At 38.0% G+C, this 26,497-nt stretch overlaps 1 gene segment (V, D, J or C); it reads right to left on the reverse strand.

Moving 5' to 3' along the window:
• Positions 1-11,894: 11,894 nt before the first annotated feature.
• LOC114643955 (immunoglobulin heavy variable 3-30-3-like) lies at positions 11,895-24,503 on the reverse strand. The segment is given in 2 exon segments: positions 11,895-12,214; positions 24,397-24,503. Coding segments are annotated over 2 exon segments (369 nt in total).
• Between the last annotated feature and the right edge of the window lie 1,994 nt (positions 24,504-26,497).

Raw genomic sequence — 26,497 nt, forward strand, 5'->3', positions numbered from 1 at the left:
CCTGAAAGGTGACTTCCTCTTATTTTCGCAGACCCTGATAACCTGACAGTGCATGCAAATGCGAGAATAAACAGTCCGCTTTCTGTGCGTGTGCATGTATCTGTCATAAGTCATGTGTGTATGTGATTCATATATATCAAAATACAACTGTATTCAAATCAAATGTTTTGTATGCTAAAAGCACCTCATTCATGACTACGTTCCATGTTTTATCAGTCCTTCCATGTTCATAAAAAGCCTGCCTGGTAGGCAAATTACCACAGACTTCCTCATACAATAAAACAAATCTTCTCGTGGCACCCTGTCATATGCTTTCTCCAGGTCCATAAAGACGCAATGCAACTCCTTCTGGCCTTCTCTATACTTCTCCATCAACACTCTCAGAGCAAACATCGCATTTGTTGTGCTCTTTCTTGGCATAAAACCATACTGCTGCTCACTAATCATCACCTCACTTCTTAACCTAGCTTCCACTACTCTTTCCCATGACTTCATTCTGTGGCTCATCAATTTTATTCCCCTGTAGTTACTACGGTCCTGCACATCCCCCTTATTCTTAAATATCCGCACCAGTACACTTCTTCTCCACTCCTCAGGCATCCTCTCACTTTCCAAGATTCCATTAAACAATCTAGTTAAAAACACCACTGCCATCTCTTCTAAACACATCCATGCTTCCACCGGTATGTCATCTGGACCAACGGCCTTTCCATTCTTCATCCTCTTCATAGCTGTTCTTACTTCCTCCTTGCTAATCCATTGTACTTCCTGACTCACTATCTCCACATCATCCAACCTTCTCTCTCTCTCTCATTCTCTTCATTCATCAGTCTCTCAAAGTACTCTTTCTATCTGCTCAACACACCCTCCTCACTCACCCTAACCTATTGCACATTTTTTCCAGCTTGCTCCCTCTGTCTAGCCAATCAGTATAATCATTTTCTCCCTCCTTAGTGTCCAACCTCTCCTACCACTCATCATACGCCTTTTCTTTAGCCTTTGCCACCTCTCTCTTCACCTTGCACCTTATCTCCTTGTGCTCTTGTCTACTTTCTGCATCTCTCTGACTATCCCACTTCCTCTTCTTCGCCATGCTCTTCCTCTGTATACTCTCCTATACTTCCCCATTTCACCACCAGGTTTCCTTTTCCTCCTTCCTCTGTCCAGATGCCATGCCAAGTACCCTTCTTGCTGCCACCCTTACTACATCTGCTGTAGTTACCCAACTCTCTGGTAACTCTTCACTGCCACCCAGTGCCTGTCTCACCTCCTCCCTGAACTCAGCCTTGCAGTCTTCCTTTTTCAACGTCCACCATTTGATCTTTGGTTCTGCCCTCACTGCTCTCCTCTTCTTGATCTCCAATATCATCCTATAGACAACCATCATATGCTGCCTAATTACACTTTCCCCTGCCACCACTTAGCAGTCTTCAATCTCCTTCAGATTGACTCTTCTGCATAGGATATAATCTACCTGCATGTATCTTCCTCCATTCTTGTACGTCACCCTATGTTCCTCCCTCTTCTTAAAATATGCATTCACCACAGCCATGCCCATCCTTTTTGCGAAATCCATTATCATTTGACCTTCATCATTCCTTTCCTTGACACCATACCTACCCATCACCTCCTCGTTTCTTCTGTTCCTTTCACCAGCGTGTCCATTGAAATCCACTCCAACCACCACTTTCTGTCCCTTGGGTAAACTGTCCATCACTTCATCCAACTCACTCCAGAAATCTTCTTTCTCATCCATCACACACCCAACTTGTGGGGCACTAACAACATTCATCATTACACCTCCAATTTCCAGCTTCATAATCATCCCTCTTTCTGACACTCTTTTCACCTCAAAAACACTCTTGACATACTCTTCCCTTAGAATAACCCCTGCCCATTTCTCCTCCTATGCACACCATGATTGAAGAATTTGAGTTCATCTCTGATCCACCTGACCTTACTCCCCTTCCATTTAGTCTCTTGCATGCACAATATATCAGCCTTCCTTCTCTCCATCATATTGGTTAACTCTCTCCCCTTACCAGTCATACTGCCAACATTCAAAGTACCTACTTTTAGTTCCGCTCTCTTTACCTTCCTCTTGTCCTTCTGCTTTTGGACATGTCTCCCCCCTGTTCTTCTTCTTCGGCCAACAGTATCCCAATTTCCGCCAGCACTCTGTTGGCTCACAGTACTGGTGACGGCTGTTGTTAACCCGGGCCTCGACTGATCCGGTATGGAAATTTGTATTGTTGTCCGCATATTGATCTGGCCAAATTTTACAGTGGATGCCCTTCCTGACACAACCCTCCCTGTTTATCCTGGCTTGGGACCAGCATGAAGAAACACACTGGTTTGTGCATCCCCTATGACTGGGTTAGTACCAGGAATACAAGACAAATTTATTATTTCCAGATCCCTTTTTGTTGTCAGAAACATACATTGGAAACATGGAAGGCAAATTTTCTTCTATCAAACATTTTCCCACTTTAAAATGGGCATATTCAGTAAGTATTTCTGGTCTTTCTATATGCTGTATAACCTTCATTATAAAATGGCAGGGCAGGCAGAATATTTATTTAAACTTGCAGAAAACACTTAAGTTTAAAACACATTAGCACATGGCAAATGAGTATATATATCATGTTTGCAAAGAAATAACTTTTACATTAAAAATACTGAACTTATCCTTTGAGAACGCTGTTTCTACTAAATCAGCCTACCTCTGTAAAGTACAGTATATCACCATGTTCTGCCTCAGTTTCTTCTAAAAAGCACAAAACTTATGGTGTCCTAAGCCATTGGATCTGATATAGTTAATTTTCACTACAATTAACAGAATATTATCAAAATATGTGTGCCTGCTGGTGAATCATGCAGTGCAAGGAAATAGTGGCATTTGCCCCTTCTTCCTTCAATTTTCTTTAGCTTTGTGCCAATAAACCATTTTTTTCTCCCAGTTAATTATGGAGAACCATCTATGGTTATTCCTACCATTATGTCTAACAGTAGACCAGCACAATCAATTACATCACATAGCTCTTGAAATATAGTTCTACCATGCATCAAACATAAGGCCAGAAACTATTCAGTCACTTCAGATTTATCACTGACACCCTGACGAATATTGCAAGCTGAACATTGTTAGTTATATCAGTGCTGTCATCAAATGCTAATGAATAGGCACTGAAACTTGTCACATTGCAACACAGCTGATTGTAAATGTTGTCTGATAACTCATTAATACTTTCCTCCACAGTATTTGCAGTCAAAATCACATTTCTAAACAATACCGCATTCTCTGGTCATAAATATGAAAAACATGCAATCTCTGTTCAGAAATATTAGTAACAATCAATTTTTCAGAAATTGTTCTTAAGTAAATAGTTGCCTGGAACTTCATGTTTATTTTGCTCACCAAATAACTAGCCTCAACTGCTCCTTCACATTCTCTCTTTTTTAAATTAATTTTATTGATTTTATTCTAATCACACAACATTCCTTACAAGTAGATCAATTTTACAAAAATAGGACTGAAAACAAATCAACCCCCACCCCTAAGAAAGAGAGCATGACCAACGGAGTAAAACTTAAAGCTAGTAAAAATAAGTAAACTGATGAGTTTAATAAGCGGATAAATATAAATGGAGAAGAAAAAGAAATGGGGGAGAGAATCTACTTCCTCAGTACTTTAATAGATTATTCTAAAATGTTATTGATTAGATCCTGCCTGGTTTTGAAAAAGTTCTGCACAGATCCTCTAAGTGAGAATTTGATTTTTTCCAATTTCAAATGGTATATAATATCAGTTACCCATTTACTTAAAAGAGGAGAGTTAGGGTTCTTCCAGTTGAGCAAGATAAGTCTGCGTGCCAAGAGTGTAGTAAAGGCAATCATAGTTTGTTTGTCCTTCTCCACTTTAAGCCATTCTGTGAGCCCACCAAACACAGCTGTTAGTGGGTTAGCAGGGATTGTGACACCAAGGCTGTCTGATAGGCATTTAAAGATTTTGGTCCAGAATTATGTTAATTTGGTGCAGGCCCAAAACATGTGGCCCAATGAGGCTGGAACTTGATTGCAACGTTCACAGGTTGGATCTTACCCTGGAAACATTTTGGACAATTTTAAATGAGACAGATGTGGTCGATATATAATTCTGAGTTGAATAATTGCGTGCTTTGCACATATGGAGCTCAAGTGAATTCTCTGCATTGTGAGGTGGAGTGGTGGCTCTGAGGCTAGGGATCTGCACTGGCAATCAGTAGGTTGTCGGTTCAAATCCTGTAAATGCCAAAAGGGACTCTGCTCTGTTGGGCCCTTGAGCAAGGCCCTTAACCTGCAATTGCTGAGCGCTTTGAGTAGTGAGAAAAGTGTTATATAAATGCAAAGAATTATTATTATTACCTTCCACTCCATTTCTGAGATATTGAGTGAGAGATCCTTTTCCCACTGTACTCTTGGATCTTTGAAAGGGAGGGACTGTAAAATGGTTTTATATATTGCAGAAATGCTTTCTGAGTCCTCGAAACTCAGCAATATTTCGTCCAGCATAGAGGGAGGTGGGAGGTGAGGAAAATTGGGCAGGTTCTGTTTAACAAAGTTTCTAATTTGAAGATAGTGAAAGAAATGGGTTGCTGGAAAGTTAAATTTTGAATGCAATTGTTCATAGGATGCAAAGACGTTGTCTATGTACAGATTCTCTAAGTGATTACATTCCCATATGTTTTCTAGATATTAAAAACTGGGTACATTTGAGAGGGCTGAAAAAGGTGGTTCTCATACAGAGGTGCCACAGATAAAAGCTTCTCCATCTTAAAATGATTCCTACATTAATTCCATATTCTGAGTGTAGTGAAGCACAATTGGTTGTTAGTATATTGGCGATAACTTACATTTATTGGGGCACAAAGCAAGGAATATAAAGCAGTACTGCAGGATTTTATTTCTATTGCAGACCAAGCCTGTGTATTTTCATCTGTTTGTGTCCTTGTCCATGTTTTTATAGCTTGTATGTTTGCTGCCCAGAAATAAAACTGAAAGTGAAGTAGAGCCATGCCACTTTCTGCCTTAGGTGTTTGTAGGGTCACTCTTTGTAAGTCTAACTGGGTCACAAGTCCTCTGGTGATCGAGCTCTGGAACTGTAGGTAAACACAGGAGATGCAGTCAGAGACACAATTAACCTTTGCTACATGTGCATTACACAGTATTACTCAGCATTTTAGTACAACGGTTGAAGAATCAGTGTGACTTGAACAATTGAGAATAAACAGCCTAATGAATATCTAATTTCAAACATATAAAAAAATGATTACTATACCTAATACTTTGTGCTGATTTTGCTGTATGTGTCATTGTGGTCTTCACCTTTTAGAAACACCTTTTGTACATTAGAAGCTCCATTGCTTTATAAAGGTATTGTTACAATGTGGATTGTTTTAACCTATTATTATTATTTTTGGAATTGTATAACATTTTCATAATGTTAACTTTTTCATTTTCATTTTCATTCCAGTATCATGTCACCATTTTGCATTTTGGTTTAATTTCTAGAGTGCCACCATCTTATATGTTTTTGTGTGACCATGGCCACTTTGTATACGGTTTCTATGCCTGTTCTAATTCACATTACATCACCACAGCCACCTACATAAGATGGTGGAAGTTCTTCAAAATAATTTTCTTTTGCTTTTTCCTTCTGCTGCAGAACAAACCTACACTGTTTACATTAGGGTCCCTAAAATGGAGGAATTGATCCACCTGTGAGGACAACCCCCAGAAGGGAATGGCTTTGCAGGTGGTGGCCACAGACAATTGTTCTCTCCTTATTCTTTGTGACTGATTCTTCTCTAATTTTGTATTTTGCTACTGTTCTTACCACTATTGGTAACATGAGGCGGTACTTGCAGCCGATTCAGATTGCACAGGCAGTCCAGCTCCTCCAGGATGGCACATACAGTCGTAAGTAGGTCTCAAGAGCATGGAGGAGATACCAGGAGATGGGAGGTTACATTGATTTATTAGAACATCCAGCAGCCCAGGTTTTGTCCATAAGAAAGATGATTGACTACAACCTTGTATTGATTATACAGATCTTAATAAATAACCATAAAGAACTTCAGAAATTTTAATTTTTTTTCTGGGTGTAATACATCTACTGGGCTGTTTAGTTTTTTACTATGCAGTACTTTGCAGAATGCTGATTTAGTTTCAGTTTCCTAAGTTACTTTAATTTTGTTCTGAAACATGTAATTTAATTTAATCAAGTTTACCTCAGTGCCATTTTGTATTTGTAGTGGAAGTCACTGTGTTGTCTGTCTGTTAATGTGATGTGACATGACATTTTGGCTCAACACTATTTACGCACTATTTATCTGAATAAATCCATGTTCATTTTTGAAGTTACCTAATCGAAAATGATTATGTGTGCTGTGCTGTAAGACTCTATGGTTTTCTATCTTTTTTTTTGCCTGGTTCTTTAGACTCTGAATTTTTGCCAACATTGGGTTTTGATGCACTGTTAATCAGTCTTTAAGGTTCAGACTTCTGCCAGTCTTTTGATTTACAGTTCCATCTCCCATCCTTGTGTGATGATCAGGCTTTTCATTTAGATTTTTTATAATATCTCATAGGCCTCCTAAACTTTGTTCCTAACATTTCAGAAGTATCCCAAAAATCCCATGGTCACATTTGTTCCTGAACATAATGTTCTTAACAATTATTAAATTAAATAACTTCAATGACACCTTTTAGATTTTCTTATGGGCACCAGCCATTTTAAGAGTTATTCATGGTTCATAGTTGCTTAGCCATTACCAGGCAAGATCAACTGGGGATGTTTAACAAGTGAAATCACCATGTCAAATGTATAAAAGTCAAGCTGTACACTTTTTCCTATCTACAATTCTTGATACAAGTCCCGAGCATGTGTGCATGCAGGCACAAAACATTGCAGGACAGTGCAAAGACAGACAGTGATGCAAACAAAGACAGGGCAGCGCCAACCAGTACACATTTATAATATCTATAGGTACAAAAAATTAGTAGGTTGTACCAAATTGTAACAATATCTTAATAGAAGGAACAGATGTAAATGTGACACTGGAAGTAGGAAGAAAGTAACAGTATGATAATAAACATAATAATAAATATAAAGACATGATCTAGTTGAGTGGGATAGTGTTGATTACCAAATTTTGTAAAGTGTTATTTGCAGCAAAATTGCTGCATTCATGTTTGGCCTTGTTCATCAAATTATTTACTTATAATTCAGGCAGTTTAGAAGATTTTTTTTTTTTTTAATTTTAATACCAGTGCCCCATAAGAGTTGTACAGGATATGTACGAGGGAAGTGTGACAGTGGTGAAGTTGGAGGTGAGATTACATCAGGGATCAGCTCTGAGCCCTTTCTTATTTGCAATGGTGATGGACAGCTTAACAGACAAGATTAGACAGGAGTCCCCATGGACTATGATGTTTGCTGATGACATTGTGATCTGTAGTGATAGTAGGGAGCAAGTTGAGGAGACCCTGGAGAGGTGGAGATATGCTCTAAAGAGGACAGGAATGAAGGTCAGTAGGAACAAGACAAAATACATGTGTGTAAATGAGAGGGAGGTCAGTGGAATGTTGAGGATGCAGGGAGTATAGTTGGCGAAGGTGGATGAGTTTAAATACTTGGGATCAACAGTACAGAGTAATGGGGATTGTGGAAGAGAGGTGAAAAAGAGAGTGCAGGCAGGGTGGAATGGGTAGAGAAGAGTGTCAGGAGTAATTTGTGACAGACGGGTATCAGCAAGAGTGAAAGGGAAAGTCTACAGGACGACAGAGAGACTAACTATGTTATATGCGGTTGGAGATGGTGGCACTGACCAGAAAGCAGGAGACAGAGCTGGAGGTGGCAGAGTTAAAGATGCTAAGATTTGCACTGGGTGTGACGAGGATGGATAGGATTAGAAATGAGTACATTAGAGGGTCAGCTCAAGTTGGACGTTTGGGAGATGTCAGAGAGGTGAGATTGCGTTGGTTTGGACATGTGCAGAGGAGAGATGCTGGGTATATTGGGAGAAGGATGCTAAGGATAGAGCTGCCAGGGAAGAGGAAAAGAGGAAGGCCTAAGCGAAGGTTTATGGATGTGGTGAGAGAGGACATCCAGATGATGGGTGTAATGGAACAAAATACAGAGGACAGAAAGATATAGAAGAAGATGATCTACTGTGGCAACCCCTAACGTAAGCAGCCGAAAGAAGAAGAAGAATACCAGTGCCCCATAATGCTTTCTGAGGCCAGTGTGACATCCTCCAGGACTGTACCAGCCAACATTAATGGGACCAACCCCAGACTCTGTGGGATGAGTTATCTGTGCTTGTAACCAAATGTGCAGGTCAATTGAGTTTCATGTCAACATAAAACATAACATGTGTCCTATGCGTGCATAATTAGACATATGCAGATAAAAAGCAAACCTTGAAGAAGCCTGACATCCCAAAAGGTTTATTACTACTTACAAGATGTTTCTATCTTTTTTATAGAAGTAAAAGTGCAAAGCATCAGCACAGGCAGTTTAGAGATCCTTCAGCACAACTTCAAAAACTAGAACGACTCAGAGACTTCAATCATGACACACCACTTTAAATTTTCTGCCTTTAAAAGACCTACATATTTTTTCTGATTTTTAACTATGATTTCAATTTCCAGTTTGTTTTGACAAAATATATGATTCCTTCTTCTTTGATCTCACAGTGACACGGCGGTGCAGTGGTTGTCACTTCTGCTGCACAGCTCAGGTCACCTTTATGACCACATTAATTGGTCCAGTATAGTTGACAGATGTTTCTCAAGCCCTCAGGGACACTTTAAAGATGATTGCACAATTATAATCCAGTCAAATCTAGTTCAGTTAGTCCTTCCCCATTGACTTTAATGCATTTTGCCAAGTCTAGCGAATATCGCAAACATTTTCATGATTTTGGGAACTCATGGCAAAGCAAACTCGGCAATGTTTGATCATCACAGGTGTGTATGTGTTAGACAAAGGGTATTGTCTCATTTATTTCAAGTGAGCAATAGTCCTTTTATTCTTAGATAAGACTCCATGTGATTTATAAAATCAATCTTTACAATCTGAAAATATACTCAGTTTCAGCTTCAAGTGTATATCTCAATCGTGGCCATGTTTGAGTTGTCCATTGAAGCTCTAGTTGTTCTTATAATATACTCATGGCCTGAGGTAGGAAACTATTACACATTCTGGTAGTGAAGGCCTGAATGTTTTGGTACTTTTTCAGACAGCAGGAGAGTGCAGTCAGTACATCTAGTAGCAGAACATCAGGGCTTTATGAATACCCCGTTATGCTGTATTATTTGCCAAATGCACACAGCTGTATTCCATTCATTTGTCAAATACATTTTACATTTTTAAAGACATTTTGGGCTTTTTTTACTTTAGCATACAATATGGAACTACATGTGTTGCATATTAGAGAGGCATTTCATAGACTCCAGAAGAATAATCTTTATGTAAAACTAGAAAACTGTGAATTTCACAAATTGCTGGTCGTGTTTCTAGGATGTGAACTCACAGGAGTTGCATTAAGTATGAACAACTTTAGTGTTTAAACCATTCTAGAAACGATTTTGGAAAATTGCTGGAAATCTAAGACAACTTCACTCTTTTATAGGGTTTTATAATTAATACTGATACTTTATTAAGAATTTCAGTTTGGTAATTGTTTTAATTAATCCTTTTGCAAAGAAAACCTTGCAAAGATAGGAATGGAATCCAGAAGTAAAAAAGCATTTGAGAATTTAAAGAACCAGGTGCCTCAGGTTCAAAATGTGCACCATGTCTTCACCTATGTGGAGTTTACATGTTATGGATCTTCTCTGTTTGGTTCAATATTCCTACCCTATTCCAAAGGCATGTGTTTTAGTTTCACTGACAATTCAAAACTGAGCTATGTGTGAGAAACTTTGTGATGGACTTGGATTTTTTCCACTGCTGGTTTCTGTCCTATACCTGAAATGGCCAAAATAGGTTCCACTTCCCGTCAACCATGAAATGGATTAAGTAGATTTGACAATTTAATGTTATATTCCATGTTTAATGTTATAATTCAATGAATTGTGAAAATGTGTGCCAGCCAGTTACACTTATATTTCAGTGTAAGTTACTTTGTGTGTGTTTTCTTTTTTTGAACGTGTGCATGTTTATATTTTTTTAGTTGTACAAGTTTTATTTCATTGCCTTATGCATTCCTCAGTATGAAGGCTGTAAGTCCTTCATTGCTTTGGATAGTCATGACTCTTAAATTAAGAAAAATGTATTTTATTTTTTTTACATTATACACCACCAGTATGAGATTCTTATATGGTTAGTGCTGTTGTTTTTAGATATTCTGTAAATAAGTGAACGTTTTGGTTACCTTGTGGTTTATAAACATCTACCTTTCATCTTTACAAATAAGCGAGAGGCTTTTGAATTCATCCCTAAGCTTAGTTTAAAACCATTATAAAGGCTGAAGAGTTATGTAATCATACGTACTTCTTACTGTAAACTACAAATAATGCAACAAAACTTCAGAATGAAGATACAAAGGATTAGATTAGACTGTGAGAAAAACAATACTGTGACAAAGAATGCTGTCTTTAATTACAGTATATATTAACAATGATCTTTTAAAAAGTTGCTAGTTGACTGCATATCAGCAGATGCATATGTGAGATATAGTTAATATTTATTGAATAAAGATCTCTGCTATCTCTTCACCAGAGAGGTAAACACAAATATGTATTTATCATTTGTTAAGTGCGCATTCACATTTCCAGGCTGTCCCATATAGTCAGTCTCCTTCAACATACAGTATGCACTCAGGGGGCCACCGCTTGTCTTTTCACATGCCTGCATGAAGGGGACACATTCATGATTGTCTTCACAGTATAAACCATTAGTTTTGTCAGGAAAAATTGAATTTATAAAATAAGTGTAAAAATTGGCAACTTTTTCTGTAATTTTAAAAAATATTTAGTTAGGTGTCTGGATACAATAAAAGGTACTAATTATTCTGTTAAATCTTGGTAGGATTTATTTTTTATTAAACAAGAATAATGATTTGACTAATACAAACTGCGGTGGGCTGGTGCCCTGCCCGGGGTTTGTTTCCTACCTTTCGCCCTGTGTTGGCTGGGATTGGTTCCAGCAGACCCCTGTGACCCTGCAGTTAGGATATAGCGGGTTGGATAATGGATGGATGGATGGATGGATTAATACAAAATATTTTGCCCAGATGTGTGGTGACAAAGGTATACAGATAACTTCTTGGGAATTAAAAAGTTGTTAGTAAGAGGTAACCCTCAATTTGGAAAGTATAATAATATTTGAGCTCAGTGTTTTTGTTTATATTATAGCTTTTTATCACAGTTAGGAGAGCCCTGCACCTGCACCAGTAGGCACAAACAGACACTCAGTCATAAATGAAAATTTAGAAAAAGTATTTGGGCACATAAGGGACTTGAAAAACTGTTTTAGACATTTACTTGGATTGTGATAATCAGCCAAAACAATTTTCCCCTCAGTTTCAAAAGTCATTAGTATTTAGAAGAAACTTGCACAATATGATGGATGAATAAAAAAATATTTTTCTAGTAAATTAACTGTATTTATTATTGAGTGAAAAATTACATTTAAAAAATCGTTGTCAATGGTGAAACTGAACTGTGTGATGAGAACTAGATATGTGTGTCTGATTTTGTGGGTTTTCCCTAACTGGTAAAAACAATACTTCCTGAAAACAAAAACAGTCAAAATATAGTTTTCAAATCTAAAAACACATTTTCTATGACAGGCATACTCATCTGTAATGTATTTATTTTTTGTGATGAATGATACCTCACTTTACTTACTGTGTGCCTCGAGCACAGTAATACACGGCCGTGTCTGTAGTCTGCAGGCTGTTCATTTTTAAGTGCACCATGCTGTTGGAATTGTCTCTGCTGATGGTGAATCTTCCCTTAACAGATGTTGCATACCACTGACTGCTACCACTAGGACTGCTTACTTCTGCCACCCATTCCAGTCCTTTACCAGGTGCCTGACGAAACCAGTGCATGTTGTACTCAGTGAATGTAAACCCAGAGGCTTTACACGACAACTGGTGTGACTGTCCTGGCAGTGCAGTTACAGGATCTGATTCCTTCAGATTTACTTGAGAATGAACACCTAAAAAATAAAAAATAAAAATAAAATTCTCTTTCAAAGCAACTAAATCATTTTAGCTTCATCCCATTGAAGTACTCACCAATAAAACACAAAGTCATTACAAATAAAATCAGATGTAAAAGCCTCATCTTAAAAAAAGTTGTTTTTGCTTTACTGTTGTCAGGAGGACAAAACTGCTGCGTGTCTTAAAGACACTGGTGGGATAAGAAAGGGCTAAATAAGCAAATCAGCTTTGCATAAACCTTAAAAGAGGAGTGTTAGATAAATCTTGCATCATTACTCCTGTAGAAAGCATACTATATACGCATTTCACATAAATAAGACAATGTTATCACTGATCAGCGCTTTTAAATATTTAATTCACAAATTTTATACACTCTAGTATGAATCTGTTTGACCCAACAGAACAACTACAAGACACAGTCCCAAATTTCTCTTTGATACTGATTCTCTGTGATGTTTTTTCATCTACCTTATGTAGCAGTAAATTGAAACACCATACACTCTGTGTCAGTACAGATAGTTGTGTAGAAACTTATAAGACACCTGAGATCTTCAGATGAAGATGTTAACATTATTTATGCAGTAAAGTTTTTCACAAGTATACTTACATTTGTTTTGCTCTTTCCAAATTATATGTAGATATTTTAATATAATATTTAATAAATATCTTTATGACAGTGGAATTGGATTAAATAGGCTATGAAAATTAATAAATACATTATTCTAAGAAGGATGTTTTCAATACTCTGTGAGCTCTACCTATCGAGACTATTTTCTGTCTTGTGCCCAATTGTACCAACTGTAGACTTTGGCCCTCTGTAACCTTGAATTGTGGGTTTGAGAATGTATGTATAATTGTATAATTTTCTGCAATTAAATAAATTGGCATCAGGAAAAAAGTTAAAGGTTGTTTCTACTCTGAACAGGAAAGAAGATGAAAGACACAAGGTTTTGGCTGTATAGCCTTTATCAGGTGTGCAACTGAAAAGGAAAGAGCAGGCAGGTGTGAAGAAATTGCAAGTAGAGAAGATGAAAGGAGTGAATAAAATCAGTTTTCAATTGGAAAACATGAAATGCTGAATTAAGTTTAAAGTGAACTGGCAAATGTCAGCCCATATGAAACTGATCCTACTTGCCTTCTGATTACATACAGACTTGATTTCATACTTCTGAACTGCATACAAAATTGAAACAACCAATGAAAAAAGCATAGCGGGATTGTCATGCATTGAGAAGTTTTGCTGCTTAAAATGCATTAAAATCTCAATTTTGCTAAAACTATCTTAACAGCCAAAACTTCATAGTTCCCTACAAAATAATTTTAGTCCAGAGAAGCCAGTTTTTTTAAGAAAAGAAGGTGCACAGATGCTCTTTATCTCAATCTGGACACATCGACTTCCAGAATAACCTGGTATGAGAAGTTATGGTGTCTGAAATTGGGAGCTGTGGTAAAAAAGGATTTTAATTTATCAAATGTTTCTCATGATTTCTGAGGTCCACATAATTTTGTTTTTAGTAATAACAGAACTGAAATTCTGTATCAACCTTCTGTAAGAGCAAATTACTTGAATTGTTGAACCTGTTTTAAACCTTGAGGTGTTTTTCACTTTAAAATGGCAAATACTTTTGCTTGATCCATTGCATGCCCCTTTTGCATTATTTCATAACCTAGAAACTGAACTTGATCATTATAAAACTCATGATTTTCTAATTTTACAATTGTTTTAGAAAAAAATCAAAATACCATATATATAAAAACAAAAACATAATGCCCAAGAATTATAGGGAATTACACTGTATTTGTAATGTGCTTAGTGGTGTTAAATGCAGTTTTCCATTCATCTGCTTCTCTTATTCCAATCAAATTATATGCAATTCTTAAATCTAACTTTGAAAGAAATGGTGGAACCTGTAACCTGATTAAGAAATGATGAGATAAGTGGAAGGGGGTAGTTGTTTTCTACTGTAATCTCCCTATAATATGAAATAGTGTCTAACATATATTGTACAGTACATGCTATTCACATCAGTCGCTATCCAGAATTTAATGATGAGATTGTTGGGTTTATTTGCCATGTGTTGGATAAAATGTCTTTGGCATTTGGACAGGAATGACTGTTCATTCACTGTTATGTCCTGCCCTGGCTTATAATAAAAAAAGCAGTTCTGTAAAAAATTCTGCCCAGTGTTTGATACAGTGGCAAATTTGTCAGTCTGCAGACACTCTTGATGGAATGGCTTGTTACCAAACCATCGATATTTTATGATTTGTTGGTGTTTGTTCTGAGGCAAATCCAATGCTGAATGTGTCGTTTGGGTTTCAGCCACTGTAAAGTCTTGGGTGTGTGTCAGCATTGTCACATTGTACAAAGAAAACTGTCAAGGCAAGTGACTGTCAGACCTGACCTTTCATTAAAAACTCTGTGAGCAGCCCATCGCCCAGCTTCTGAGGCTTGTTTCATACACTCTGTGTTTTCTTGCACCTTTGCTGGTTTCCTGTGTAAAGTGATGCTGGCTCAGTCATATTATCTTGAATCTCTTTATTGAGAGGAACACAAGATGTCCCTGCACAGGACTTTGGCTTTTACCAAGGCTCATAATCTGGTTCATGCTCAGGATACAATTCAGAATCATGATGCAATTGCTTTCTAATTCAATGTCAGAATCAGACACCCTGGGTCGGTATAAGAAGGGTTGGGGTCCCATAGGCTAGGGGCCTTTTTGGGGCCCAATCTATACAAAGTACTATGAGTGCACATGAACGTCAAGGTCTCAGAGTCATATAATGCAAATGACTACTAGAGAGTGTTAGCTTTAAAATGAAAGGCAAAATCTGAAGAACAGAAAAATATGGGCTTACTCTCTGGGGAGACAAGGCACATTGTATGAAATCTTATATCTTTAATTAGTATTACTGCACAAATGACAAGTAACCATCACAAACCAAGGTTTAAAATGTCAACCGCAGAACCCTATTGTAAATACCTACAAAAGCAGGAATGTCAGACATGGTTGGCAGACATTTCCCTAGCCCTCAGGGATACTTTAAAGATGATTGCACCATTATAATCCAATTAAATCTAGTTCAGTTAGCCCTTCCCCATTGACTTTAATACAATTCTCCAAGTTTGGTGAATATTGCGAACATTTCTGTGATTTCGGGGAACTAATAGTGAAGCGAACTAGCCAATGCTCACTCATCACTAGTTTGTATGTGTTATCAGTCTAGTCTCTGAGTGTTTAAGACCCAGAGGAACAAAAACTGGTCCTATTTCTGTTCTACTTCTCCTAGATACAAATAAGACTCTAATTATACAAAAAGCAGACAAATGGTATTGTCTCTCATTTATTTCTCGTGAGCAACAGTATTTTTTGTTCTTAGATAAGACTCCATGTGATTTATAAAAGAGATCTCTTTAAAATCTGAAAATATGTTCAGTTTAAGCTTCAAGTGTTCTTCTCAATTGTGGCCATGTTTGGGATCTCCACTGAAGCTCTAGTTGTTCTTATAATATATTCATAGCTTGAGCGAAGAAACTATTACATGTTGTGGTGGTGAAGGCCTGAATGCATTGGTACATTTTTTTAGATGGCAGGAGAGTCCGTACACCTAGATGCAGAACATCAGGGCATTATGAATACCTCGTTATGCTGTATTATTTGCCAAATGCACCTATTTCATTCCATTCATTTGTCAAATTATTTTTTGTGGATATTTTGGACTTTTTCACTTTAGTATACAATATTGATCAACAGGTTTTCCATACTAGAGAGGTATTTCATAGACTCCAGAAGAATAATCTTCATGTAAAACTAGAAAAATGTTAATTTCACAAATTGTTGGTCATGTTTTTAGGATATGAACTCACAAGAGTAGGGTTAAGTATGGACAAATGTAGTGTTGAAACCATTTTAGAAACAATTTTGAAAATTACTGAAAATCCAAGACAAGTTCACTCTTTTGTAGGATTTTTAATTACTACTGTTGCTTTATTAAGAATTTTAATTTCATAATTGCTTTGATTAATCCTTTTGCAAAGAAAACCTTGCAAAGATATGTATGGACTCAAGAAGCAAAAAAGCATTTTAAAATTTAAAGAAACAGGTACCTCAGTTTCAAAATGTGCACCATGTCTTCACCTTTGTGGAGTTTACTTGTTATGGATGCTTTCCTTTTGGTTTGATATTCCCACCCTATTCCAAAAGCATGTGTTTTAGTTTGACCGGCAATTCAAATACTGACCTATGTGTGAGAAATGCTGTGATGGACTGGCACCCTATCCACAGCTGGTTTCTGTCCTATAGATAGATAGATAGATAGATAGATAGATAGATAGATAGATAGATAGATAGATAGATAGATAGATAGATAGATAGATAGATAGATAGATAGATAGATAGATAGATAGATAGATAGATAGATAGATAGATAGATAGATAGATAGATAGATAGATAGATACTTTATTAATCCCAAGGGGAAATTCACATTCTCCAGCAGCAGCATACTGATACAAAAAACAATATTAAATTAAAGATTGATAATAATGCAGGTAAAAAGAGACAATAACTTTTTATAATGCTAAATAACTGATGTGTCCAGAATAGGTTCAACTTTCTGCAACCATAAAATGGATTAAGTACATCTGACTATCTTATTTTATATACCATGTTTAATGCTATAATGCAATGAACTCTGAAAATGTCAGCCATCCAGTTACACATACTGTTCAGTGTAAATTATTTTTGTATTATTTCTTTTTTTGAATGTGTGTATATTTATATATTTTTAGTTGAACAATTTTTATTTCATTGCCTTATGTATTGTTCAATATGAAGGCTGAATGTCCTTCATTGCTTTGCATCGTCACACCAAAAAGTATTTCATTTTTATTAGATTATATAACACCAGTATGAGAATCTCATCCGGTGACTGCTATTGTTTTTAGATATTCTATAAATAAGTGAAAAACCTTGGTCAGAAACCATCAAGAAGAATATACATTTCTCTCACATGTTTTGGTTACCTTGTCTTATATATAAACTTCTATATGTGGAAGTGTGTGTGTCTGTCTGGCCCGGAAGTGAGAGGTGGAGTTGGGGTAAGGGATCCGCCTCTGAGAAACCAGAAAACTCGCTTAGCCACTAATACACAAGCAAGGTGAGCACATCAGCAAAATGAAACCTCTGAAGAAAGACAAAGTCACTTAGCCACTAAAACTGGCTAAACGGTATCCCTTTTACTATTCCTCCTGCCGCTAATGCACAAGCGAGGCGAGCATGTGGGCAAAACGAATCCTTCTAGGAGAGAGATGCCCAGAGTAGTTCTTTTCACTTACCTGACATCTCTACATTTAAATTTTGTTTCTGATGATTTCAATACTTTCTAGGACCCCGGGCTTTTTACAGCAAGGACTTACACTGCTAGTTGTTCATAAACATCTACCTTTCATCTTTACAAGTTAGCGAGAGGGCGGCATGGTGGCACAGTGGTAGCGCTGCTGCCTCACAGTAAGGAGACCTGGGTTCACTTCCCGGGTCCTCCCTGCATGGAGTTTGCATGTCCTCCCCGTGTCTGCGTGGGTTTCCTCCAGGTGCTCCAGTTTCCTCCCACAGTCCAAAGACATGCAGGTTAGGTACATTAGCGATCCTAAATTGTCCCTAGTGTGTGTGTGTGCCCTGTGGTGGGCTGGCTCCCTGCCCTGGATTTGTTTCTACCTTACGCCCTGTGTTGGTTGGGATTGGCTCCAGCACACCCCCATGACCCTGTGTTAGGATATAGCTGGATGGATGGATGGATTGAAGTTAGTGAGAGGCCTTTGAAGTCATCCCTAAGCTTAGCTTAAAACCATTATTGAGGCTGAAGTTATGTAATTACTAGGGGGCTCTGCCCCCTGCTCACTTCGCTCGCCAACCCCTGGTGTTGGGAATGACAAAGAGCGTGATGTATGAATGAGATATAGAATAGTGTGACGGTGTAGATGATGCAAATAGAAAGCAAACAATAAAGTGTGAGGCACAGTGTAAAGGTTTATTTGAAAATTTCTTTGTACACGCTGTTTAAGTGTAAAAGGTAATTCCAGGTCAGAACTTGTAAGGTCAATGAAGATGGTTATTGTTGTGATCAGAGTCAAGTTTGTCAGAGCTTAGAAAGAGTTGTGTCTCTCCAGGAAGTAATGGAATGACTTGGGTATTTATGTTTTCCACATTAATATTTTTTGAACATAATATAGTGCGTTGTGTTAAAAGGGGCATTTGGTCTAATGAGATTGCTGTTCCAAATGTCTCTGTAACTAAGTCGTCGCAGATAAAGGCTTGAGGAATTGTAATAATATGTGGTTGAAGTCCATCTGTATTGGTGAGTGTACCATCTCTCAGTTGTAATAAGCAATTGTTATGATGTGGTTCTGGACATCGTATCTTTTTTACTAACTGTATCTTTTGAAAGCAATGCCAATTGTCTGCATATTTTAAGGTGCACTGAACAATAGCTGAGCGCATGGCATCTGGAAGAATAGCTAAGCACTGTCTAAAATCTCCTCCTAATAAAAGTACCTTTCCTCCAAAGCGAATATTATTACTCATAAACGTTTGTAGAAGTTTATGAATGGTGTTGAGTAAGTGACTTCATGCCATTGTACATTCATCAATAATTAACATTTTTTCAAAACGGATGTCACGTGCAGTGCCACCGTTAATGTTCATAGTGGATACCGATTTGTAGGATCTAATGCAGTTGATAAAGATTTCACTTTCAGGTACATCGTTAGTTAGAAGCTTCTGTAGATATTCAGGATATGAATGTAAAGGAGGCAATCTAATTTGATCCTTTTGACAACAACGTGTAAATGTATTACTTGTATTGCCAGTTGTTTCTTCAGGGAAGTGAACTGAATGACAGTGATTGCAAATGACATTCATTAATCCGAATGAATTTTCCTGGTGTATGTTTTGCTTGTGCCGTTTGAGAGGCGCGTTGTTGCATGTGTAGTATTTGGGACGTGTTGTTTTGGAGCTGTAATCGATTTGCCTGTGCTGTGTGAGAAGCCCGTTGTAGCCTTCGCTGCCGTTAACGTATGTCTGAGACGGGAGGTGTTTCGTTTTGAATCCGTGACTGTTACGATGCAGCACTTTGATTGATAGTTTGCGTCATGTGGATCTAGGATGTAGATTTGTGCATATTTGCGTTGTTGATTTGTTTCAGGGTGCACTGTTCCAATGCGATGCAGTATTTGTGCACATATGGGAAAGCAGTATGGGCCATTGCCTTTTGGTGGCCTGATATTTACTCCGGTAGATGCAAAAGCAAATGAACTATTGTAGGATCTAATGTAGTTCATAAAGTTTTTACTTTTAGGTACATCGTTAGTTAGAAGCTTTAGTTGAGCTTTGCGTTTTTGGAGCCGAGACATTTTTTCTTTTAGAAATATGGATAAGTAATAAGGAGTATTGCACTCACTGTTAATATGGAGCCTTTTCTGCGGTTGAACGGTTAATAGTGCCTTATTGTAATGAGATCCACCTATGCTGCATAGCCGTCTATTTTGTTGTTTCTTTTGTGTTCGTGTGTTTGTTCCTGTTATCCTTTCCTTTTCGTTTTGTACCCGTGACCGTGTATTCATGACTTGTTTCTTTCTCAGCATGCGAAATATGGATAAGTAATAAGGAGGATCGCAGTCACTGTTAATATGTTTCCTTTTCTGCAGTTGAACGGTTAATAGTGCTTTATTGTAAGGAGATCCACCTATGCTGACACCTATGCTGTCTAGTGTGAAGGTGTTGACGTTCACTTTAGAATATGTGGCTTTGGGTGTCACTTCTTATGGATGTGTGTGTGTGTGGGGGGGGGGGGGGGGGTGGGGATTGTTGTTGCGTGAGCGTCTTCTTTCTTTTTGTGTTCCTGTGTCTTGTTGAATCCCCCTCTTTGTGTGTGTCCCGTCCCTTGCTTGTAGGGTCTGTGGGGTGGTTTTGTGTTCTTTTTTTTTGTGTTCCATGGGCTTGTTGAATCCCCCTCTTGGTGTGTGTCCCGTCCGGTGCCTGTGGGGGGGGGGGGGGGTGCCTTGCTGTTGTGCGCGAGCCTCTTTCTTTTTTTTTTTTTTTTGGGTCTAGTTTCGTGTGCAATGTGTTTCGTGCTTTGCCTGCGTTTGACTACTTTTTTATGTGCCTTTTCCTTTTTTCGGTGCTCGTTGCGCCTCATTTCTTTGACTCCTTTTTTCTCTTTTTTCTGTGCTCACTCCTTTTTTCTGTGGTCTTGTCCGCCTCTCGCGGCCCCTCATCCGCCTCTTGCGGCCTCTTTTGTCCCCCTCTCGCGGCTCCTCATCCGCCTCTCGCGGACTCTTTTTGCGCCTGCGCAGTATGTCTTTTTGCGGCTACGGCCCATGGCCGGATGTCCCTGCGTCCATCCGGTTTAGCATTCTCGGTTAGTAATATGGATACTTCCTACTGTAAATTACAAATAATGCAACAAAACTGAATTATCTTCAGAATGGAGATACAAAAGATTAGATTAGACTGTGAGAAAAGCAATGCTGTGACAAAGAATTCTGTCTTTAATTAGTTGTCGCTAGTTGAGTGTATATTAGTAGATGCACATGTGAGGTGTAGTTAATGTTTATTGAAAAAAAAATCTCTGTTATCTCTTCACTAGAGAGATAAACATAAATATATATTTATCATTTGTTAAGTGCATATTCATATTTCCAGGTTTTCCCATATTGTCTGCTTCCACAAATGCACTCAGGGGTCCAAAGCTTAGCTTAAAGTCAGGGTTGTATTTTCACATGCCTGTATGGAGGTGACACATGCTTGATTGTCTGTACAGTATAACCCATTAGTTTTGTCATGAAAAACTTATAACAAAAATGTATAAAATAAGTGCTAGTTTAAGTATCTGGATACAATAAAAGGTACTAATTGTACTTTTAATTCTTAATAGGACTTATTTTTTATTAAACAAGAATAATGATTTGGTTAATACAAAATATTTTGTCCAGATGTGTGGTGACAAAGGTATACACATATCTTTTTGGGAATTAAAAGGTTGTTAGTGAGAGGTAACCCTCAATTTGGAAAGTATAATAATATTTAAGCACAGTATTTTTGTGTATACTATTTAAATTACTTTGTTATTTGTTTTCTTATCTTTTTTGTAGGTTCACCTGTAAATAAAGCATGGTTTGTGCTATAGTAATCATGTGTCTAAGTTTTCCAAAACAAAAAGCAAAAAACAAATCCTCAGCGTTTCATCATTTGTGAAAATTTCAGTACTTAATTCTATTTGACTGCAATGATTTACCACAATTTTCTATATTCTGCTTAGTATGAAACAGCCTCAATATTCCTGTATTTCCCTGTCTCAGCCAGGAGGCTGGCATGGCATACCAACAAAAGACCATTACCTGGCTGGTAGACCAGTATAATGGAAGTACCCAATATTCTAGGTGGCAGGGCTCTTAAACTAGAGCAACCATGCACACACCTGCAGAGCATACTGGGAATTGTAGTCCTGTTGTGCCGCCTTGCTTGTTTTTTATGTGTGCTGCAGAGAGAAGAACTGTTCCCACTTTGGGAGACTTCAAACTGACTTGGAAACCCTCCTTTCGGACAATGTTCTGGAAACAGAAGTTCTCTTCGGTACAGCATAAAAGGGACCTCCTCACCTTATTCTGTAAGTATAGTCAGAAAAGAAGATGTCAATGTTTGCCTGGAGGAGTGAGGATATGAAAAGAAAAGAACAGGAAGAAATTAAGAGTTGGTTATTTTAGGACCTGCAAAAAGGTATTTTGTTTAATAAAAACCTGGAACTGGAGTTGAATAGATGATAAAGCTGCATCCTCACTGTGTCATTTGACCCCGTGAAAGCTGTAAACAACAGGCCAGGAATCGCTAGTGACCCAAAGGATGTATTTAAGGGTTAATAGATATCAGTCTTTTAAGTTTTTTTTAAACAGGAAGTTTTTTTTGTTAAACAGGTAATTAACAACACAGTAGATCAAACATGATTAAGTCTGACTAATGATGAACAGAGTGTCTTTCATAGTCAAGTGAAAATCAGCATTGCTTTTGAATGATATCACAAAATGGTAATATTTTATGAAAACAGAAAGGTACCTGAATAGTGATAAATTAAAAAAGCTGCTGTCTAATTTTAACACTATTACTATTTAATAAAAAATCAGGCATATGTTACAGGACACCGCTGTCTACTGTCAGGGCTAGCACAAAAGAGAGATTTCACTACTCTAAAGAAATCATTTTGTTATTTGATTAATATATTGTAGAAAAGGCACTATATAGCACCCGACCCGGCACAGAATGACACAGAGGCACGTATAAAACACAAGGGCTTTATTTTCTTCTTCACCCGTGGGCGCACGTCTTCCCCGTGACTCACAGGCAATACACAGTCCCAAAAGCATCTCTTTCTACACCACACAATAACACACTTTTCTCTCCCACCACTCCTCCGCAAGCTTCGTCTCCTTCCTCCCAACTCTGGCTCCCCGAGTGGTGGTGGCTGGCCCCTTTTATACCCCACCCGGAAGCGTTCCAGGTGCTTGACCACCTGGTCCTAATTGCATTTCCGGGTGGGGCTGCAGATTCGACCAGCTGGGCTGCAGGCTCCATGCAGCTCCCCCTAGCGGCCATCCGAGCCCCCAACCCGGCTGTGGAAGACTCCATCTCCCATGGAGCCATGCGCCAGGTTGGAGAATCATCATCCGCCAGGGAGGCTGCCACCAAGCGTCCCGGGGGAGGTATTGAAGTGTCCATGGCTGCTCCCCCAGAACAGATGCAGCAGGGGTGTCCCTGCCGGGCATGGGACCCGGCTGTCCTTTACAACATATTGAAGCCATACAGTTGTCAATATACTTGAAGATTCAATGTACAATATTACAGGAAGAGACTAAATAATCCTGTAAGGAGGTGTTTCTGAGAAATGGTGCTGTAGGTTGAAGGCAGGATGTGCACAGAGTATGGTACTACAGTAGATACCGTATGAGTGCACTGCAGTATCAATCAACGTGTTTGTATATATTAGGGTTTATATGTACAAAGGTGCAGGATTGTTTTTATTTATTATTCCTTGCTTCTGTCTACCAATCGAATACAACTTAATGATGAAATCAAAGAGACCATTATAGTCAGTAATAGAAGATTAAAACCATACAAGCACTCTTCTCTCTTTCATTGTACTTGGTACTTGTATAAATTCTTTTGGCCATTTCTCTAAATCTGTGCTTATATTTACAACTAGCTTTTTTATCACAGTTAGGAGACGCCTGCACCTGCACCACAGACACACAGTCATAAATTAAAAATTAGAAAAGTGGGTTTACCTGACCTGAACAGGAATGGAGATATGGAGAAAAAGTATTTGGGCACATGAGGGACTTAAAACACTGTTTCAGACATTTACCTGGATTGTGATAATCAGCCAAAACAATTTCCCCTTCAGTTTCAAAGTCATTAGTATTTAGAAGAAACTTGCACAATATGATGGATGAATAAAAAAAAAATTTTCTAATAAATTAACTGTATTTATTATTGAGTGAAAAATTAAATTTAAAAAATTGTTGTCAATGGTGAAACTGAACTGTGTGATGAGAACTAGATATGTGTGTCTGATTTTGTGGGTTTTCCCTAACTGGTAAAAACAATACTTCCTGAAAACAAAAAACAGTCAAAATATAGTTTTCAAATCTAAAAACACATTTGCTATAACAGGCATATTCATCAGTAATGTATTTAGTTTTTGTGATGAATGATACCTCACTTTACTTACTGTGTGTTTCGAGCACAGTAATACACGGCTGTGTCTGTAGTCTGCAGGCTGTTCATTTTTAAGTGCACCATGTTGTTGGAATTGTCTCTGCTGATGGTGAATCTTCCCTTAACAGATGTTGCATACCACTGGCTGCTGCCATCATATTTGATTCCTGCCAGCCATTCCAATCCTTTACCAGGGGGCTGACGAACCCAGTCCATGTTGTAGTCAGTGAATGTAAACCCAGAGGCTTTACACGACAACTGGTGTGACTGTCCTGGCAGCAAAGTTACAGGATCTGACTCTTGAAGCTTTATTTGAGCTTGAACACCTAAGAAAAGAATTTGTTAAATAAAATGAAATTCTCTAATAAAGCAACTAAATCTTTGCGTATTTTCATCTTGTTGAAGTACTCACCAAAAAAACACAAAGTAATTACAAATAAAATCAGATGTAAAAGCCTCATCTTAAAAGAAGTTGTTTTGCTTTACTGTTGTCAGGAGGACAAAACTGCTGCGTGTCTTAAAGACACTGGTGGGACAAGAAAGGGCTAAATAAGCAAATCAGCTTTGCATAAACCTTAAAAGAGGAGTGGTAGATAAATCTTGCATCATTACTCTTGTAGAAACCATACATATATGCATTTCACATAAATAAGAACATGTAGTCACTGATCAGCGCTTTTAAATATTTAATTCACAAATCTTATACACTCTAGTATGAATCTGTTTGACCCAACAGAACAACTACAAGACACAGTCCTGCATTTCTCTTTGATACTGATTCTCTGTGATGTTTCTTCATCTACCTTATGTAGCAGTAAATTGAAACACCATACACTCTGTGTCAGTACAGATAATTGTATATAAACTTATAAGACACCTGAGATATTCTGATGAAGATGTTAACATTATTTATGCAGTAAAATTTTTCAAAAGTATACTTACATTTGTTTTGCTCTTTCCAAATTATATGTAGATATTTTAAATATAATATTTAATAAATATCTTTATGACAGTGGAATTGGATTAAATAGGCTATAAAAATTAATAAATACATTATTCTGAGAAATAAGTTTTCAATACTCTTGAGCTCTACCTATTGAGACTATTTTCTGTCTTGTGCCCAATGCTACCAACTCTAGACTTTGGCCCTCTGTAACCTTAATTTATGGGTTTGAGAATGTATGTATAATTGTATAATTTTCTGCAATTAAATAAATTGGCATCAGAAAAAAGTTAAAGGTTATTTCTACTCTGAACAGGAAAGAAGATGAAAGACACAAGGTTTTAGCTGTATAGCCTTTATCAGGTCAAGTCAAGTAGGGGAGCATGCACTGGTACAGTGTGTTGCCACACTCACTACATGACGAAAACAACTCGGGATCATGATTGGCAACCCCCCAGGCAGACAAGTGGTCCAGTCCCACCCTCCTGAAATGACCCTCTATCTGCTGCAGCCAGGTGTTACGTGGGCAACCCCTTGGCCTGGTCCAGCCACTCAGGTCCCCAACAATGAGGATCCTACGAGCTGGATCACCCTCTGGGAAATGCGCCACATGGCCGTAGTGCCGTAACTGACGTTCCCTCACAATGCAGGTAATGTGCCTCATTCGGGACTCCATGGGCAACCGCTTATTCAACACAAAGTCAAACCAATGGTACCCAAGGATTTTCCAAAGAGACACAGTACCAATGGAGTCCAGTCCATTACAGGTCACTGGATAGCGTCCATGTCTCGCAACCATATAGCAACCATATAGCAACCATATAGCATATATCAGGTGTGCAACTGAAAAGGGAAGGGCAGGTAGGTGTGATGAAATTGCCATTAGAGAAGATGAAGGAATTGAATTGGAAAACATGAAATGCTGAATTAAGTTTAAAGTAGACTGACAAAAGTCAGCCCATATGAAACTGATCCTACTTGCCTTCTGATTACATACAGACTTGATTTCATACTTCTGAATTGCATACAAAATTGAAACAATCGAAAAAAAAAAGAATAGCGGGTTTGTCATGCATTGAGATGTTTTGCCAACTTTAAATGCATTAAATTCTTATGGTTTGTGTAAATGTCAAAAGGATATTTGGCTCCCTTTAACCAATATCTCAATTTTGCTAAAGCTATCTTAACAGCCAAAAGTTCCTGGATCCCTACAACATAATTTTGGACCAGAGAAGCCAGTATTTTAGAAAAGAAGGCACACAGATGCCCCTGATCTTTATCTGGACACATCGACTTCCAGAATAACCTGGTAAGAGAGGTTATGGTGTCTGAAATTGGGAGCTGTGGTAAAAAAGGATTTTAATTTACCAAATGCTTCTCATGATTTTCTAAAGTCCACCTAATTTTGTTTTTAGTTTTCTTTGTTAAGGATGTGATATGAGAAATAACAGAACTGAAATTATGTATTGTGAGGGATTGCCGGCCGTATATCCCGGCCAACAACCCCAAGCCGCCAGATGGAGCCATCCCTGCAACGTGGAAGGGCCCCGAATTCCAGCAGGGCATCATG

This window comes from Erpetoichthys calabaricus, chromosome 2, assembly GCF_900747795.2.
Source record: "Erpetoichthys calabaricus chromosome 2, fErpCal1.3, whole genome shotgun sequence".
In the NCBI taxonomy this organism is placed as follows: Eukaryota; Metazoa; Chordata; class Cladistia; order Polypteriformes; family Polypteridae; genus Erpetoichthys; species Erpetoichthys calabaricus.